The 19,805-nt window shown below is 34.6% G+C and overlaps 1 protein-coding gene across 1 annotated transcript in view; it reads left to right on the forward strand.

The window, feature by feature from the left end:
• Positions 1–19,805, forward strand: part of EFR3B (EFR3 homolog B) — a 2,101,782-nt gene that overhangs the window by 1,260,655 nt on the left and 821,322 nt on the right. Inside the window, exon 8 of the mRNA XM_044062396.1 lies at positions 3,358–3,436. Within this exon, the coding sequence (XP_043918331.1) occupies positions 3,358–3,436 (79 nt within the window). The remainder of the gene's footprint in view (positions 1–3,357; positions 3,437–19,805) is intronic.

Consider the following 19,805-nt stretch of genomic DNA (forward strand, 5'->3'; position numbering starts at 1 on the left):
TAGATTTGAAGTTTTTTCCTAAATCGTTTTTTTTATTCATTTTGCACAACAAACAGCAAAGGTGCAAGATCTAAAACATACAAATGTCACAATTATAGAACTACGTTAACAAAAATTTAAATTGTAAACACATTTCTCAGAGGTACCACTCATAAACTTTCACCAACATGTTTTGCATAATGTAGAAGCAAAAGGACATGACATAATTCAACTATGTTGCATAAGCAGACATGTAAATTAACCTTTTATACGTGTGTGTGTGTGTGTGTGTGTGTGTGTGTGTGTGTGTGTGTGTGTGTGTGTGTGTATATATATATATATATATATATGTATATATATATATATTTATGTATATATATATATATATATATATATATATATATATATATATATAAAGAAGGAAATCTTCTCAAACAAGACACAGTCCATTATATAATTCCTAAAGGAACAAACATCATATACTATAAGGTATATTGGCTCTTCTGTGAGGAGTATAACGAACACTTACATATATTACCAGTGAAGACACCAAACTAAATCTAATCCAGGTTTAAATTATATCTGTACTCTTCTACCTTCTATTTTCTTCAACTTAAAAGCAAGCCTTACTGATATGAAGCAGAGAGTAACTGTCTCTAACAGTAGGCATATTTTTCACTAATCAGCCAACTTCTAGTCCCGTCTTTCTTTTCAAGTTCCTCTTTCTTTTTTCCATATATCTTCATAATCATTTTAATTAGAGATTGTCCATAACTGTGCTAAAATCCTATCTTTATTTTCAACATGATTAGCTCCGGAAATGTATTTTCAACACAATTAATTAATATCAGTAATTAATCTTTAGCAATGAACATTTACTCCTTAAACATCCATATACCTAACTCCCAACATCAAGCAAGCATTATCGGTCTGTTATCCACAACACTCCACTCTATTAAAAACACAATCAATGCCATCTTCTATACCCCTCTAAACACCCCCTACTAATACACTTCCTTCATCCATACTTCCTGTTTATAGAAAAGTAAAAGGCTAGATGCCCTTGTGGGCCATTTTAAGCCTAGCTAGTTTCCATTTCCAAGCTGAGAATCAAACCCTGTATCTTGAATCTGTAAGGTGAACACATTAATCATTATACCGGCCCCTTAACTGAATTTTCCCATGAGTTTCCTTGATCGCACCTCCGAATTCTATGTTCTAATTCCAGCAGCAAAATGGGTTTGACCTTAAGCAGAGAAAATCAGGAAATACTACTCTCCTTTGGCTTGCATGTGGTATTCTCATCAGCAGTTGACCTATAGTAATGCAAATGCTGTCATGTAATATCTTTTATGCATATTCTTATATGTGATAATAAATTGTTGAAATGTATAATGTGTTTGGAAATTACTATAAGAGAGTCTTTCTGACATATTTCATTTGGTATTTCTTTCAGTTTGCTGCACTCAAGAAAGGCGTCTGCAGGAAACCGATATTTAAGTAGATGAAATAAAAGTCAGATACCTCCTTCAAAGACCTGATTGATCCACAAGTAGAGAGTTTTTTCTCTGTGCCTTATTTGTACCTCATGCTTGCCAACCATTGAGCGGCTGCTTTGGCTGCTCTTGTGCCCATTCAGTTCCATATTGAGTTTGAGCTTGCTGAAACATGGACATCAACCAGGCAGCCACGAGGGGACTTTTCATACTTCCCTAACCCCTCCCCTTCCCTCCCCTAATGATGACACGAGCAATCACATCACCATGGGAGCATTCAAGTTTTCATACACATATCCACCAAAGCCTATCTTTACTTAACAAGACCATGCCTACTTCCTTCCATGACCACTGACCTGCTTCTGGCAGTGGTCCCCTGCCTTATCTGTATCATCAAATACATCCCCCTTTCTCTCACCCTGAGTGATCACACTGGCAGATGTTATGTCCCTCTCAGCCCCCAACCCAGCTCTTTCAACAGCTGAGACACTAATTGAACTTGGGTAATCTGAGATGCAGTTAGGACCTTACCTTCTGCAACACAGAGCTGGGTCTAATGTAGATATTTGCGAAGAATGCAGACTGTGCTGATTGCCTGTGCATGCTGCATTTTTGGACAAAAGTAGAAAAAGATTACAGAGTAGGGTGGTGCTGTCAGTTTCTTCCTTTTCTACAAAATAATTATGCAGGAGGTTGAACAAATGTATTGCTATAGCAGAATATATTATCCCTAAATGTTTCAAACAGAGGAAAAAAATATTTTTTGTTTCTAATGTGTGAAGGTGGTGGATCAGGGAGACCTTTTTAGCCAGAAGAAAGGGCCAATAGCACTGAAGAAAGACAATGTTTGTATAATGTTAAAAGGAGTCTCCAGGCTATGTTAAGAAACTGGAAGGTATTTCTACACCCTGTATTGGAGGAAGTGCTGCCAGGTGCTACAGAAACTATTCTCTAGTACAAAGAAAATTGATTGTCTATGTGATAACCTCTGGTAAAGCAAACAAAATAACGTGAGTAAATTGCACTTTCTGCCAGTAAGTACCAAACCTTTTGTTTGAGAAGAAGAAACAATACAAAAGTGTGTACAAAAAACTGAACTATGAAAGTATCTACACTTCCTGGCTAGACCATGTATTTCCTGAACTGTGTGCATGAACTGCTTTCCTTAATTTATTTTTCAAACCTCTTTTATTTTGTCACTTGTAAATAAACTTGAGTTTTCAGGTCAAAGGAGCTTACTTTCTGAATAATTATATACTACACACTGAAGATGCAGTTTAACATAATAGGCACTTTTTACCATGAGAAGTAATAGTGTGAAAGTTTTAGAATTAAAAGGTTGCAATGCTCCTTTCAGAATCTAAGTATCTCAAATGTTCAGCTTTGGATCTGACTCCCTAAACTTCACTGAAAATATTTCTTTCACTGTGGAGAGCAAACATCACCCCAACCCAAAATCCCCTGTGAATATGGTTTTGTTCCTGCAACTCTTTTCTAAATATTTTTACTGTCAAGTCCATTGTTTGCATGTAAGTTCTATTATCCCCTCATTGTTGAGAGCTAGGTATTTTCTACAAATTTACTTCAATTAAGTGTATCCGTTTTCTAATCTATCCCTCTAAAATGGTTTTAGCATATATAATACTAGTTGTCATTTCAAAGACTATCTATATTTTAGTTGTTGCTGCTTAATTTTACAGTTCGTATAAGATAAAGCAATTGATTCTAACCTTAATCTAAACTAGATAATTTCCACCTTCTTTTTACAGATAGGAATGAAATATTATTATTATTCTTTTTTGTAGTAAAACTTATCCATTGCACTTCTGATGTATACATAAATTATATTGCTGGTAACACATTTTTATTTCTTTTTTCTCAGGCACCTTGACAATCATTCACTTTGGGAGCCAAAGCTTTTTGCTGTTCACTGCTTCAAGATTATAATGTACTCCATTCAGGTGGGTATCTGACAAACAATACAGCAAATAATGCATCATTTGACTGAGAAACAGTTATATTATTGATGAATATTTTAATATTTATTGTCCAAATGAAGCAAAACTGAAAGATGCCTACATAGATGTATATATGAACATTTATAGGATATTAATAATAAAAATCTTAATAATGCCCTATTTAAACACTTTTTAAGTAGTAGTAGTAGTCAATGTTCAATTTTCAGATTTGCCATTCTTGAACTCATTAACGAGGAGGTAATTGGGTATTACGGTAGTTTAAGTTAAAAACCTCAGTACCCCCTGGTTGAAATGAGGTTATATCTATTTTCCCCCTATTGAAGTAAGAGCAGGCAAAATTTATTATGCTACCTACAAGCACTATTAAAATATTTGTTTGTGTTTTTATTAATGTTGTTGGTTTTCATTATATTCCCATGTGTTTTAAATGTTTATTTGGATATATTTCTTACTGTTGCTTTAAATATATCCCAGAATACCTTCCTAGAATGCAGATCATTTAAAAAAACAGAAAATTAATGAAACACACATTCATGTACCAGGAACAGGATGACAAATCATCTAATTTAAAACAGTATTTGGGTAGATGCAAGGGAAAACACAGTGTATATGTGAATGCATTTATTTATATTTAGTTATCTTGTTCCCTGACTTGGCCAATGCTCATTTTCAGCAGAGTTAGAGAAAAATTCTTGACAATCATAGTTTAGTCTTAATGCATTACCACTATATAATTAAGTAAATGCATCTGCCTGTCTCTACACACGCACCCACACACACACACACACACACACACACACACACACACACACATATATATATATATATATATATGTGTGTGTGTGTGGGGGGGTTAATTAACTTGGTTGAATAGTTGAATAACATTTATGTTGATGTGTGCATAATGTTGATACAAATTGATTGACATTATGCACATCAACATACTACTGCATATGAGCCAATCATTAATCTCTGTGCATATAAAAATTTAAATAAAAAACACAAAGAAGACATGTTTTTTTTTTTTTTGCAGGGTGCAAGCCCTCCCCCCCTGCACCCCACACCTCCTGAAAATTATATATTAGAACCCCAAGACTGCACAATACTCAGGGATAAGGAATGTTTCCATAACTGGGGATTGTTGATCTTGCACAGTTGTTAGCCATCTGTTTAATCAACTAAATTGTGTCAGCTGAACAGAAGTTGACCAAACTGTTCAGCAAAGGTAGTGGTACCCAATGTATATATAGATATATATTTATATAGATATAGATATTTATTTATTGCCATTTGATTACTAGGAAAAATCTGACTGTGTTAGAGCACATTTTCAGTGGAGGACCAGGGAGAAAAGCTTCAAAGTATTACAAAATGTTTTATGAATAATAATTTTACAGTGTTTAAAAATAATACAAAAAATAAGTGCAGTTTAAATAATTATGCCAAATTAGACATAATATGAAAACACTGGCTAAGATACAAGTTATATGGCAATGATTTAATATTTAAAAAAATTTTAGCCAGTTTATAGAGAAATTAAAGATACATTTTAGTATAATACTACTATAATACTTCTTTGAAGCAGTCACTAGAGCCATAGACGAGGGCAAGATAGTGCACACAGCCTATCTTGACCTTGCCAAGGCTTTCAGTACCATCCCCCACTCTGGAATTATAGATAAACTCACTAAACTGGGCATAAATCCCTATGTCACAAGATGGGTGGCTAACTGGCTTACTTACAGAACCCACACAGTAAAAGTAGCCGACTCCAAGTCCGACTTCAGACCAGTGATGAGTGGAGTACTACAGGGTTCGGTCCTGGGTCCTCTCCTGCTCGGCATATACTTCCCTGAAGTTCAGGCCAACACAGTAGGTCTTTGGCTAACAAAGTTCGCAGATGACTGCAAACTGGAAGCCATAATAGAATCACCTAATGATGTAGACATTCTACAAAAGGGCCTCACAGAGACAGAAGACAGATGCTTGATGTCAAAGTCATGGCCTCAGGCTCAATACCAAGAAGTGCATTGTCATCCCCTTTGGGAAAAATGCAGTACCCATGAACTACCACATAGACAGTAACTCACTAAACACTGAAAGTGTGATAAGAGACCTTGGGTCACAGGTGGACAGTATTCTCTCCTTTGATAAGCACATCACCACAGTAGTCAGGAAATCCTTCTATGTGGCACACTTCATCACAAAAGGGTTCTCCTCTAGAAAAAAGGAGGTCATTGTTCCTCTTTACGCATCCCTCATCAGACCCATTATAGAGTACAATGCCCAGTTTGTCATGTATCTCACAAGACACCTACAACAATTGGAAAGGCCACAGAAATACCTCACTAAGAGGATTACCGGCCTCAAACAGATGCCATACACAGACCATCTCAAAAAACTCCAGCTCTCCTCCATCGCATATCACCTACTCAGAGGCGATCTCTGCCTAACATAAAAAGCTATGTCAAACCCAGAGCTGTTGGACATGCTACACTTAAAGAAATCCCAATCCCTCTGAACCACATGCTCCATGGACCTAAACATTGTCACCACAATAAACAGAACACGTTGGAGGGATAGATTCCTGTCCCAGAAACGTCCCATACTCTGGAACAAACTACCCATTCATGTCAAGCAAAACTCCTCATTGGCCCTCTTTAAGGAGGAAAATCTTGACGATTGGATGGAAAATAGAAAATTCACCCCAGGGATCACTTCTGCATCACTGCTTGACAGGGGCACAGGAAAATAATTTTCTTGGGTGGTGAAAGCCAGGGAACCTTTTTGGCTAAGCTTATATAGACCGCAGGGCCGATAGTCTAGTACCTACCTATGAACCTATACAATGGAAATTGCAATATAAAGTGAGAAAGAAACAGGCATATGGCATGTTTAGGGAGAAAGCCAGTGGTAAGAGAAACTGAAATTCATAGAAGTAAGGAGGGATATAGTTTATACTGGTGTTGAGCAAGAACAGAGACAGCTTTAGGCTAGGTTTTGAAGGATAGGAGGGAGTGCAAGATATATACAGATATTTATATATATAATTACATTCCGTTACATTGCCAATTAACTTTCATTGACAGAAATATGTTATGAAAGTTCACTGGTGATTACTTTCATCTAAAAAAAATTAAATAAGGTGACCACAAGTGAAACCAATGCATTACATATATAATCACATAAAATAACAGGATACTTAACTTTTACGTGGGTGGACCCCTCCCCCCCGATGTAGAACTTTGGCCCCATGGCCCTGGAAAATAAATATACTAACTCTGCAGTTATACAACTGTGGAGAATGAAGATAACTCCTGAAATTATACTATAGTTGAACTGTTGGAGTTTGACTGTACCATAATTAGACCACTACAACCACCAACAAAATTTACCCAAAATTGCAGCATGTGATAAATGTGTGCTACAGCCAAATCCACTGTAACCATATACGTATATATATATATATATATATATATATATATATATATATATATATGTGTGTGTGTGTGTGTGTGTGTGTGTGTGTATAAATATATATATATATATATATATATATATATATATATATATATATATATGTGTGTGTGTGTGTGTGTGTGTGTGTGTGTGTGTGTGTGTGTGTGTGTATACATATATATATATATATATATATATAGGGTTCCTATCAGCATTTTGAATGTTGAAAATGCCAAATTTAATTTCATTGAACTGAAATGTTTGAAATCTCAGAAAAGCGAATTGACGGAACATCGATTTCTTTCCCAGGGAAAGAAATCATTGGGCTGCCATTGGAGTTTGCTATTTCCTCCACTGTGGTGCGGTCTCGGAGTTGGTATATTTAAGTAGGGGGGGTGTGGGGGCGAAGTCAGTGCTTAAAGTATTACATTTTTTTTTGCATGGAACACTGATTTCTTTCCCTGAGAAAGAAATCGATGTTCCGTCAGTTCACTCTTTTGAGATTTCGAACATTTCAGTTCGCTGAAATTGCATTCGGCGTTTTCAGCATTCGATATGCTGATATAGACCCTATATATATATATATATATAGAGAGAGAGAGAGAGAGAGAGTGAGAGACAGTGAGATGGTGAGAGAAAAACAGACGACAAACACACACCCACACACACACACACACACACACACACACACACACACACACACATACACACACACACACAGTTACACACAAATTACTGCTCACCCCAGGGAAATCTAATTGTCAAATTTCAGACTTATCAGTCATGCACCACGGCTCCAGATGATCATGATACATATGTGACATTTGTATATTCTCATAAACAATGGCTCTTTAATCCTTCTTGAGCTCCTATACTTTCAATATTGCAAACTCAGCATTTCAGTTAACAAAAATGGCCTGGATGTGTTTGTTGTCAGATTGACAAAGAATGCAGACATTTTGTGCTGGTCTAACTTTTGTTTGGCATCCATTTTTCAGACATCCAAACTTGTAGCACTAATGTCTGTTCAACAAACTTTTCTCTTTGCTGATGTCTGCAAGTTGGGTGTTGTTGTTAAATCCCATTTGGTTTATATATATATATATATATATATATATATATATATATATATATATATATATATATACTAAAGTCAATTTCCGGGAATCAGGGTCAGAGAAATTGGATTGAACTAAACACCAAGAAAGGCATAGTCGTCCACTTTGGGAAGCAGAAGCACAATGCATTACTGGACTGTCAAACTCCCTGCATCCAGCTGCTTTGAAAATAGCCCTTTATCATATGAATTAGTAATCAGGGTTCATAGCTCCCTCTCCTTTTATCATCATGTGGTGACGATTCTTAGGAAATCCTTCTACGTTTCATTGTTAATTTCTAAGGGCATCTATTCTAAAACTAAAGTAGCCATTGCACCGCTGTATTCTGCCTTACTCAAACCCATTATTGAATATAATGCACTGTCTAGTATCTATCTGTCTAGACATGTTAAATAACTGGAAGGCACAGTGTTTCCTAACAAAACAACCATAGCTAACAGAAGAGACTGAAGTCCTTAACCTTGTACTCCGTGTCATACAGGCTCCTGAGGGGAGACCTCTGCCTGGCTTACCATGCCTGTAGAGATCCACTTATTCTCAACATCCTTTTCTCCTACAACCCAACTTGTACTGCCAACACTAGAACCATAGAGCTAAGCCTTCATCAAGAATTAAATAAAACTATATGCAGAGATAGGTTTACCACCCAATGCTTTCCCTTGTTCTGGAATAAATTCTCCAGCCATGTTAAGCAATGGGATTTCCTGCCATCATTCAAATGTAGCTTTGACTGTTAGACATGTGCCCTTAAATGTACTCCAAGACATCACCCTACCTGCAGATGATTGTAGACCCTCAGTGTAGGTATTGACAAACTGTGTATGGCCAGTGTTCTGACCTGTCCTGTGTATCCTATGATCCTATAGAAGCAATATGAACAGTGGTTTCCTTCCACAGACTTGTTTGTATGCACAGGATGTGGCTATGTTGAATGAAAATGAAACATGCAAGTCCACATTGGCAGACAAGATAAATTACAAGCCTTATGAACAAACAATGCCTGTATATCTGCATAACCTACCATATATACATATACATCTGTCATATACATCCAGTGGATGGTATCCTGCACAACAGCAAAAATATCTTCTCAGGAATGAAGAAGTAAAGTGGTTTGTCAAGAGAAAAGGGGGAAGCATGAGTATTTTAACCTTAAATGCAGATTGAAAATGCCTCTGGCTTACCTCTCCATGTTATTTCTTCTCTTTAGCTTTCAAATTGTCTAGGTTTCTCTTCAGTGATGTACCCATCATGAGCTCTACTTACTTAGAGAAACTAACCTCCTTTATTTGATGCACCCTCTCCCAGATCTACTAATCTTACCAGGGCAGTATTTTTTCCTTACATTATAGTCTTTAGGCTGTCCCATTTAAAATTTGCTGAAGATCTCTATCACAACTTTTATGTTAGATGGTTATAGTCATATGCATATAAAAAGAATAAAATGAATCACTCAGTTCTCCTTTTCACTCCATAAACAACATTTTATTTCCTTTACTGCATACTACTATTTCTGTAATAAAAACACTTTTTGTATTATAGTTACCCTTAACACTCTCTAAGACTCTTGCAGGAAATCCCATATGACTAAATGCATATGGTTAATCAAAGCTCTTTTTAAAGTCAGACAAACATATACCTTCCTCTTGGCTGTCCACTTGCTTATGTTGCATTCCCTATATACAATCACTCACACTGTCTGCTAGATGCTTATTGTTTACTTTCCCAGTATTAGCCACCCTTATCTAGCTTAACCACTAGACTTTTTGCAACTGTCTTTGGCCCAAAGTGATTTTTAAAGGGACGTGTGACTTTGAATGGAAGGGAGAAATGGGAGTATAGGTGGGGGTAAAGTTAATGGACAATTTATCTGCAAGCATGTTAGCAATGTCCACAGGATCAGAGAAGGAAGCAGTGTTAGAGATAAGTTCGGCAGTGCCGGTTACTTGTAGACTTCCTAATATAATTGAAGAAGGCCTTATGGCTGTCTTTTGAATTATTTACACCCCTAATACATAGCTGTCATTATCTTTCCTAATAGTAAAGTTTTGAATCACTTTTATAATGTTGAAGTAGAGCTCTTTTATTGATGGCCAGGAGAGTTTTCATTTTCATACAGCTTGTTGGTATGGTAATATCACAACATGAATTATCCGATGGAGGTAGGGCGTGCACTACCGAAGTAGTGGATTCCGGCAATCTCACCCACAGTCAATATGTAGATAACACAGCAAAAAAATAAACGATGCAATACAATGCCCTTAAAAATGAAATAAAAGCTTCGACAGAAGTATTCCGTGCTGTTCACACCATATATTTATTCCAAATATAACCTAGGTTTCGTCCGCGATCCGGACTTCATCAGATAACATAAAATACTAAATACACACATCTTATATACCATACATATTCACCACATCAATTAATCAATCAATCAATTAAATAATTAAAAACAACTCCGTTAAAACCATATTTTATAATAAATATGAACTTATAAATAGCGGATATTTGTGTACACCATACTTGCCATAAAATGTGCCAAACCAAACTAAATATATATATATGTAAATAGTCATTTGACACAATGTTAAATGCAAGATATTATACCAAATATAAATTCATAAATATGATCCTATGTGTGACTAACCTTGATAAACAAAATATATATTACGTAATACATTTTATAAAATGACATATACTAAATATATAATATCCAATACATATATGTTGTGTTGAACTACCATACATAAAATCCTATCTAACCGGGGCGGGAGAGCTCTCCCTCCCGGGCTAGGAATCTCCCGGAGGCTGCCGGATCGCTCTGTGTCCCGCGTGCCCTCAGAGCCTCTCGTGTTTGACAGCAATACAGTGGATTTGTTTTCAAAGGGCTTTAATTATGTACCCTGTAGAAAAGGGAAATTGGTTAATACGTTAATGGATTTAAAACTTTTCTCACGGAAGGTGAATTTAAAAATCCTATTTCAGGGTAGAACCACAAACTTTAATGATGAGTCAAGTAGACTTACAAAACCTAGTATATACAACCCACCTATGAATGAAAAGGTTGCAATGTTTGAAAAACTGTGCGAAATGGAATTGAGACAGTTTTTTTCTGAATATAACAAACCTTTTAATTCTAATTTGACAATTCAGGAACAGGATACTTTAAATAGGATTTTGAGTAATAAAAATATAAGAATTATGAAGCCCGATAAGGGTAGTGGGGTTGTTGTGGTGGATAGGAATGATTACATTACGTATATGACCTCGATGCTGGTTGGTGATTCTTATGAGGAGGTCAGTTTAAATGAAATTTACATTGCAAATAAGCGAATAGACATGGCACTTGATGACATGCTATACCAGGGTGAATTGACAGAAAAGGAAAGGGAATTTTTAAGTAATGAATGTCCTGTTGTGAGCAGTATTTTCGGAATACCTAAAATACACAAAGGTCTTGAAAATTTACAATTTAGACCTATAGTGGATGGAAAGAGAAATAAGATGCATTTTATTAGTCAGTATTTAAACCATCATTTTAAGAAGGGTATGGCTAAGTTTACCCATGTATTAAAGGATTCGTGGGATTTTTTAGGAAAATTAAGTACTTTCACATTTAATAATAATCATATATTCGTTACAATGGATGTTAATATTCTGTTTACGGTGATACCGCATGAAACAGGGTTGGAATGGTTGGAAGAACAGTTATTTGAAACTAATCTGTTTGATCAGGTCAAAATAAATATGTTAATCAGACTTATGGATTTAGTTTTAAGACATAATTATATATTTTATGAGGGGAATTATTATAGACAGGTGAACGGTGTGGCTATGGGGGCAGCATGTGCCCCCATGTTTGCAAATTTTATTATGACTTTCTGGGAACAAAATTATTTGTTTAAAACTGAATTTTTTACTCATGTAAAATTCTATTCAAGATTTTTAGACGATTTGTTCTTTATTTGGGAAGGGGAGCAAATTGAACTAGAAGCTTTTATTGAGTATATTAATAGTAGTATTTGGTTTTTGTCGTTTACACATGATATGAATAAAGATACTATTACATATTTAGATGTCAAACTTACAGTTGATAGGAATAGAGGGAAACTGGAGTCTAATATTTTTAGAAAATCAACTTTTTCAAATTCATACTTGCATTATGCAAGTTGGCACCCTGACCATCAGAAAAAGGCCATAGTCAAAGGCCAGATGGTCAGGGCAGCAAGAATGGTGAGCAATATGGATGAATTTTATGAAGAATTGAATTTTATGAAGTCCCTTTTTATTAACCGTGGTTACCCAGATGAGTTGTGTAACAATGTATTGAATGAGGTCAAGATTAAGAGAGATACAGGTGTATATAAAGCTATAATTAGTGGTTTTATGTCTGAGGACAATATGGTAAATGAGCCACATTCAAATAGATATGTTGATTTAAGTTCTATTCCTTTTTATATTACAACATATAATGATAGTGTTTATATTATTAAGAAAATAATTGATAAAAACTGGCATGTGATGGATATGGATAATAGTTTTGGGAAAATATTTCAGGGCAACATTACATATATTTTCAAAAAGGATGTATCTTTTAAAAAATTATTTGAGATGGCCACCTATAATAATGAAGGAATCACCAATAGAAAATTGGGCAATTTTAAGTGTGGCAGATGTTCCATGTGCCCATATATATATACTACGGGTAATAAAGTTTTGGTCAATCATTGCAATATTAAAATAGGGGGTCATTTTGATTGTTACTCATCTAATATTGTGTATATTGCTTTATGTCAGCTATGTGAAGCGTTTTATGTCGGTAAGACCAGCAGACATATGAGGGACAGAATTAGGGAACACTTGAGTGACATTAAAAAATCCAAGTGCACCAATGCGTTGGCAAGGCATGTTACGCAGAATAGCAATCATTATTTTAGATTTTTTGGTGCATCTCAAATTATTAAGGACAAACAAGGTAGGATTACTACCTATGATTTGGATGCAGAAGAATTAAAAATACAAATTAAGTTGAATGCATATAATTGGCCTGGCATTAATGAGTGTTGTAGTATAAAACCTATACTTAGATTAAAACACATTAAAGGTAGATAAATTACATATAATTATACATGAGGCATTTAGGGTAGATGTTTATTAATCATAACACATATATATACAACATTTTGTGAATGAGCATAGTTCATACACATCATTATGGTTTTAATAACTAGTTTTTAATAAGTGTTTATAATTAATTGTGTATAATATTTATGTATTTATATTTATATTGCACATATATATGTAGTAGGGCTAGTATAATATATTACATATTTATTTTACATGAGTAGTCCATTTACATTTGTTAGATAGGATTTTATGTATGGTAGTTCAACACAACATATATGTATTGGATATTATATATTTAGTATATGTCATTTTATAAAATGTATTACGTAATATATATTTTGTTTATCAAGGTTAGTCACACATAGGATTATATTTATGAATTTATATTTGGTATAATATCTTGCATTTAACATTGTGTCAAATGACTATTTACATATATATATATTTAGTTTGGTTTGGCACATTTTATGGCAAGTATGGTGTACACAAATATCCGCTATTTATAAGTTCATATTTATTATAAAATATGGTTTTAATGGAGTTGTTTTTAATTATTTAATTGATTGATTGATTAATTGATGTGGTGAATATGTATGGTATATAAGATGTGTGTATTTAGTATTTTATGTTATCTGATGAAGTCCGGATCGCGGACGAAACCTAGGTTATATTTGGAATAAATATATGGTGTGAACAGCACGGAATACTTCTGTCGAAGATTTTATTTCATTTTTAAGGGCATTGTATTGCATCGTTTATTTTTTTGCTGTGTTATCTACATATTGACTGTGGGTGAGATTGCCGGAATCCACTACTTCGGTAGTGCACGCCCTACCTCCATCGGATAATTTGTGGGGTTTTTGTTCTTGTCACTTTATAAGTTTGCGGCTGTTCCGTATGGAGTCGGAGGGAGGCACCGCTGATGTGATGGAACTTCTCAGGCAAATCAAAGATCAGTTAAAGGAGCATTCCGTGTTGATTAACAAGTTGATGTCCGACGAAAGAACATCACAGGAGACGAATTTGGGAAGTTTGGGGTTGCCCCTTACACAACCAACCCCGCAATCGGACAATGTTCACAGTGGTAGACAGGAGGTAAGAGTCAACACGACCTCCGTAACTAATAACGGCCAACATGTTTTGTATAATTGTGAAGTATGGAAGTCTCACAAGTATTCATTCAGTAACGACAAATCCAACACAAACAATACGGTAGTGCATAGTTACAAACCTATGAAAGAACTGCTAAGAGAGTTTGAGAGAAAGTTATTTAAACTTAAGCGAACACAAATGGAAAACGAGTATTTAAGGAGGAACATTGAATTAGGGATGGTTCCGAAGGGGTTAAGACTATGGAGATACCCCAATGGTTGTGATTCTCAGCAAGATATGCTCAATGATTTACATGAACTTTTTAACAAAACAGGCTTGGAACTTATGGAAATCATGATTAAATACAATTCTATAAAAATCGATGATTTGTTGAGTGAGTTGGAATCTCTTAACCAGAGTATTAGCCAGGATTTGTTATTTGAGCAGAATTACACACAATATGTCAGCATAATTAAAGATATTGATCGAAGCTGTGATAATATATACTTGAAAAAGAGTAAAAAAATCCAGAGGGATAGAAAAATTTATCAGTTGGGGCACGTATATCCAAAATCCAAAAGAATTGAAGGTAACCATGGTAATGGTCCAACGCGCCGAAGAAGCGGAAATCTTGATGAGCTGGATGACTTCACTTCCTGTGACGAACATGGAGAGAAGGTGCAGGTACAATCGGATGACGACGATGGTGAGGATGTTGCAAGACGCTCTGAGAGAATTAGAAATCAGCATATATCTCATGGTGAGGGAGATATATGTAACAGTGGGGCACGACCGAAAAGAAATGGACATGATACCAATACTGAACAGTTTCAAAAAAATGCTCGCAGGGCGCGCAAGTAGCCGTTGGCGTCCTGGAACCAATTGAGGCAGAATCGGATTGGGACATGGAAACTGTAAGTAGTACAGGATTTAGTCGTCACCCTAATGTTATCACATCATCCACTTCATTTAATTCAAGTATAGGTGTTGTTGGAACGAGTGTTATGCATATCAGTATGACCAGTGACAACTTTTGTGCACCGACTGATAGAACATTGTGTAATAACTACGTTGAGAATATGACGACCAGGTTAGACTTTCTTGACAATGGGGAACATAATTTTGATGTTATTAAAGATAGCAACGACATTCCTATGACATTGGATGTTAATAACACCGTTGACCGGATTTTGGGTGATATGTCTATGTATGATTTTCCTTCTGAAGGAGACTTAAATTCAGATGCTTGTTCTGAAGCGGTGGATACGTATGTACGGCATGAATTGTTCATGTCTCATGAACAAGGCAAACTATATAATGTTTGTGCCAGACGGGTACGAACGAACATGTTACAGACCTATAGTAATGTGGAGGTACAAATGTCTGATTTAAACACATGCATTGATTTGTCTGATATACCTAACTCACACTTTAAAGATGATTTATTGCTTGTAAAAACTTTTAGTGTTTGTGAAGTGAGTAAAGATGAAGTTGTGAATATACACACCTTGGTAGACAATGTAGTGTTTCATAACCCTTTAGTTATTAGTAACAGCACAGGGGATTATAAGCTATATAACTATACTTCCACCGTGTTTGACAGCAATACAGTGGATTTGTTTTCAAAGGGCTTTAATTATGTACCCTGTAGAAAAGGGAAATTGGTTAATACGTTAATGGATTTAAAACTTTTCTCACGGAAGGTGAATTTAAAAATCCTATTTCAGGGTAGAACCACAAACTTTAATGATGAGTCAAGTAGACTTACAAAACCTAGTATATACAACCCACCTATGAATGAAAAGGTTGCAATGTTTGAAAAACTGTGCGAAATGGAATTGAGACAATTTTTTTCTGAATATAACAAACCTTTTAATTCTAATTTGACAATTCAGGAACAGGATACTTTAAATAGGATTTTGAGTAATAAAAATATAAGAATTATGAAGCCCGATAAGGGTAGTGGGGTTGTTGTGGTGGATAGGAATGATTACATTACGTATATGACCTCGATGCTGGTTGGTGATTCTTATGAGGAGGTCAGTTTAAATGAAATTTACATTGCAAATAAGCGAATAGACATGGCACTTGATGACATGCTATACCAGGGTGAATTGACAGAAAAGGAAAGGGAATTTTTAAGTAATGAATGTCCTGTTGTGAGCGGTATTTTCGGAATACCTAAAATACACAAAGGTCTTGAAAATTTACAATTTAGACCTATAGTGGATGGAAAGAGAAATAAGACGCATTTTATTAGTCAGTATTTAGACCATCATTTTAAGAAGGGTATGGCTAAGTTTACCCATGTATTAAAGGATTTGTGGGATTTTTTAGGAAAATTAAGTACTTTCACATTTAATAATAATCATATATTCGTTACAATGGATGTTAATAATCTGTTTACGGTGATACCGCATGAAACAGGGTTGGAATGGTTGGAAGAACAGTTATTTGAAACTAATCTGTTTGATCAGGTCAAAATAAATATGTTAATCAGACTTATGGATTTAGTTTTAAGACATAATTATATATTTTATGAGGGGAATTATTATAGACAGGTGAACGGTGTGGCTATGGGGGCAGCATGTGCCCCCATGTTTGCAAATTTTATTATGACTTTCTGGGAACAAAATTATTTGTTTAAAACTGAATTTTTTACTCATGTAAAATTCTATTCAAGATTTTTAGACGATTTGTTCTTTATTTGGGAAGGGAGCAAATTGAACTAGAAGCTTTTATTGAGTATATTAATAGTAGTATTTGTTTTTGTCGTTTACACATGATATGAATAAAGATACTATTACATATTTAGATGTCAAACTTACAGTTGATAGGAATAGAGGGAAACTGGAGTCTAATATTTTTAGAAAAGCAACTCTTTCAAATTCATACTTGCATTATGCAAGTTGGCACCCTGACCATCAGAAAAGGCCATAGTCAAAGGCCAGATGGTCAGGGCAGCAAGAATGGTGAGCAATATGGATGAATTTTATGAAGAATTGAATTTTATGAAGTCCCTTTTTATTAACCGTGGTTACCCAGATGAGTTGTGTAACAATGTATTGAATGAGGTCAAGATTAAGAGAGATACAGGTGTATATAAAGCTATAATTAGTGGTTTTATGTCTGAGGACAATATGGTAAATGAGCCACATTCAAATAGATATGTTGATTTAAGTTCTATTCCTTTTTATATTACAACATATAATGATAGTGTTTATATTATTAAGAAAATAATTGATAAAAACTGGCATGTGATGGATATGGATAATAGTTTTGGGAAAATATTTCAGGGCAACATTACATATATTTTCAAAAAGGATGTATCTTTTAAAAAATTATTTGAGATGGCCACCTATAATAATGAAGGAATCACCAATAGAAAATTGGGCAATTTTAAGTGTGGCAGATGTTCCATGTGCCCATATATATATACTACGGGTAACAAAGTTTTGGTCAATCATTGCAATATTAAAATAGGGGGTCATTTTGATTGTTACTCATCTAATATTGTGTATATTGCTTTATGTCAGCTATGTGAAGCGTTTTATGTCGGTAAGACCAGCAGACATATGAGGGACAGAATTAGGGAACACTTGAGTGACATTAAAAAATCCAAGTGCACCAATGCGTTGGCAAGGCATGTTACGCAGAATAGCAATCATTATTTTAGATTTTTTGGTGCATCTCAAATTATTAAGGACAAACAAGTTAGGATTACTACCTATGATTTGGATGCAGAAGAATTAAAAATACAAATTAAGTTGAATACATATAATTGGCCTGGCATTAATGAGTGTTGTAGTATAAAACCTATACTTAGATTAAAACACATTAAAGGTAGATAAATTACATATAATTATACATGAGGCATTTAGGGTAGATGTTTATTAATCATAACACATATATATACAATATTTTGTGAATGAGCATAGTTCATACACATCATTATGGTTTTAATAACTAGTTTTTAATAAGTGTTTATAATTAATTGTGTATAATATTTATGTATTTATATTTATATTGCACATATATATGTAGTAGGGCTAGTATAATATATTACATATTTATTTTACATGAGTAGTCCATTTACATTTGTTAGATAGGATTTTATGTATGGTAGTTCAACACAACATATATGTATTGGATATTATATATTTAGTATATGTCATTTTATAAAATGTATTACGTAATATTTTGTTTATCAAGGTTAGTCACACATAGGATTATATTTATGAATTTATATTTGGTATAATATCTTGCATTTAACATTGTGTCAAATGACTATTTACATATATATATATTTAGTTTGGTTTGGCACATTTTATGGCAAGTATGGTGTACACAAATATCCGCTATTTATAAGTTCATATTTATTATAAAATATGGTTTTAACGGAGTTGTTTTTAATTATTTAATTGATTGATTGATTAATTGATGTGGTGAATATGTATGGTATATAAGATGTGTGTATTTAGTATTTTATGTTATCTGATGAAGTCTGGATCGCGGACGAAACCTAGGTTATATTTGGAATAAATATATGGTGTGAACAGCACGGAATACTTCTGTCGAAGCTTTTATTTCATTTTTAAGGGCATTGTATTGCATCGTTTATTTTTTTGCTGTGTTATCTACATATTGACTGTGGGCGAGATTGCCGGAATCCACTACTTCGGTAGTGCACGCCCTACCTCCATCGGATAATTTGTGGGGTTTTTGTTCTTGTCACTTTATAATATCACAACATGAGTTTAGTTTTAAACTTGCGTTTATGTTTATATCAGACTAATGCAAATGCCTCGATAAGTACAAGGTTTGCTATGAAGTTATACCATTTGTTTATAGGTTCATAGGCAAGTACTGGGCTAGCTGCCTTTGTGGGAATTTTAACCCTAGCCAATTTCCCTTTCAGAGTTGAGAATCAAACCCTGTACCTTGTGTCTATCAGGTAAGCACCTTAACCATTATACCGGCCTCTCTCCCTTGTGATTATCCGTAAGATGAATAAATTGTAAATAATTGATTTCCGAGTAATTCCTGAGTGCAGAGGAGTTATTAGGGGCTGCAAAGCAGATTTTTAGGGAGGAATTTATAACGAGATGGTCAGATTTTACTATAGAGTGCGTAACAAGCAGAGTGATGCAAATAGTTGAAACATTTATGAGGATAAAATTATGATGGTTAACAGCTTTGGTGGGTAGGGAGACAGTTCAGTCAAATATATTGGCATTTATGAAGGCCAAAAATCTTTGAGCATACTTTTTCTGGTAGCATATGTTTGGCAATTTATTTGAGATTAATTGAAGTCTTCCATAAGAATAGCATTTGGTTTTGATGGTTAACATCTTACTAACTAGTTAACATAATCCACATGCTCTGTATAGTTCATAGATTAGATTCTGCACTTTGCCATAATATGATAATTCATTTTTTGAATGCAACTAGGACTTCATCCAGTTCTATATCTGTAACACTTGAAATCTGGTGAGAGATAATTTAGTTTCAAATAAATAGAGATACTTCCTTTCATTTGCCAGTGGATCTAAATA

Source organism: Protopterus annectens, chromosome 2.part1 (genome assembly GCF_019279795.1).
Source record: "Protopterus annectens isolate FY-2018-M chromosome 2.part1, PAN1.0, whole genome shotgun sequence".
NCBI classification, from domain to species: Eukaryota; Metazoa; Chordata; order Ceratodontiformes; family Protopteridae; genus Protopterus; species Protopterus annectens.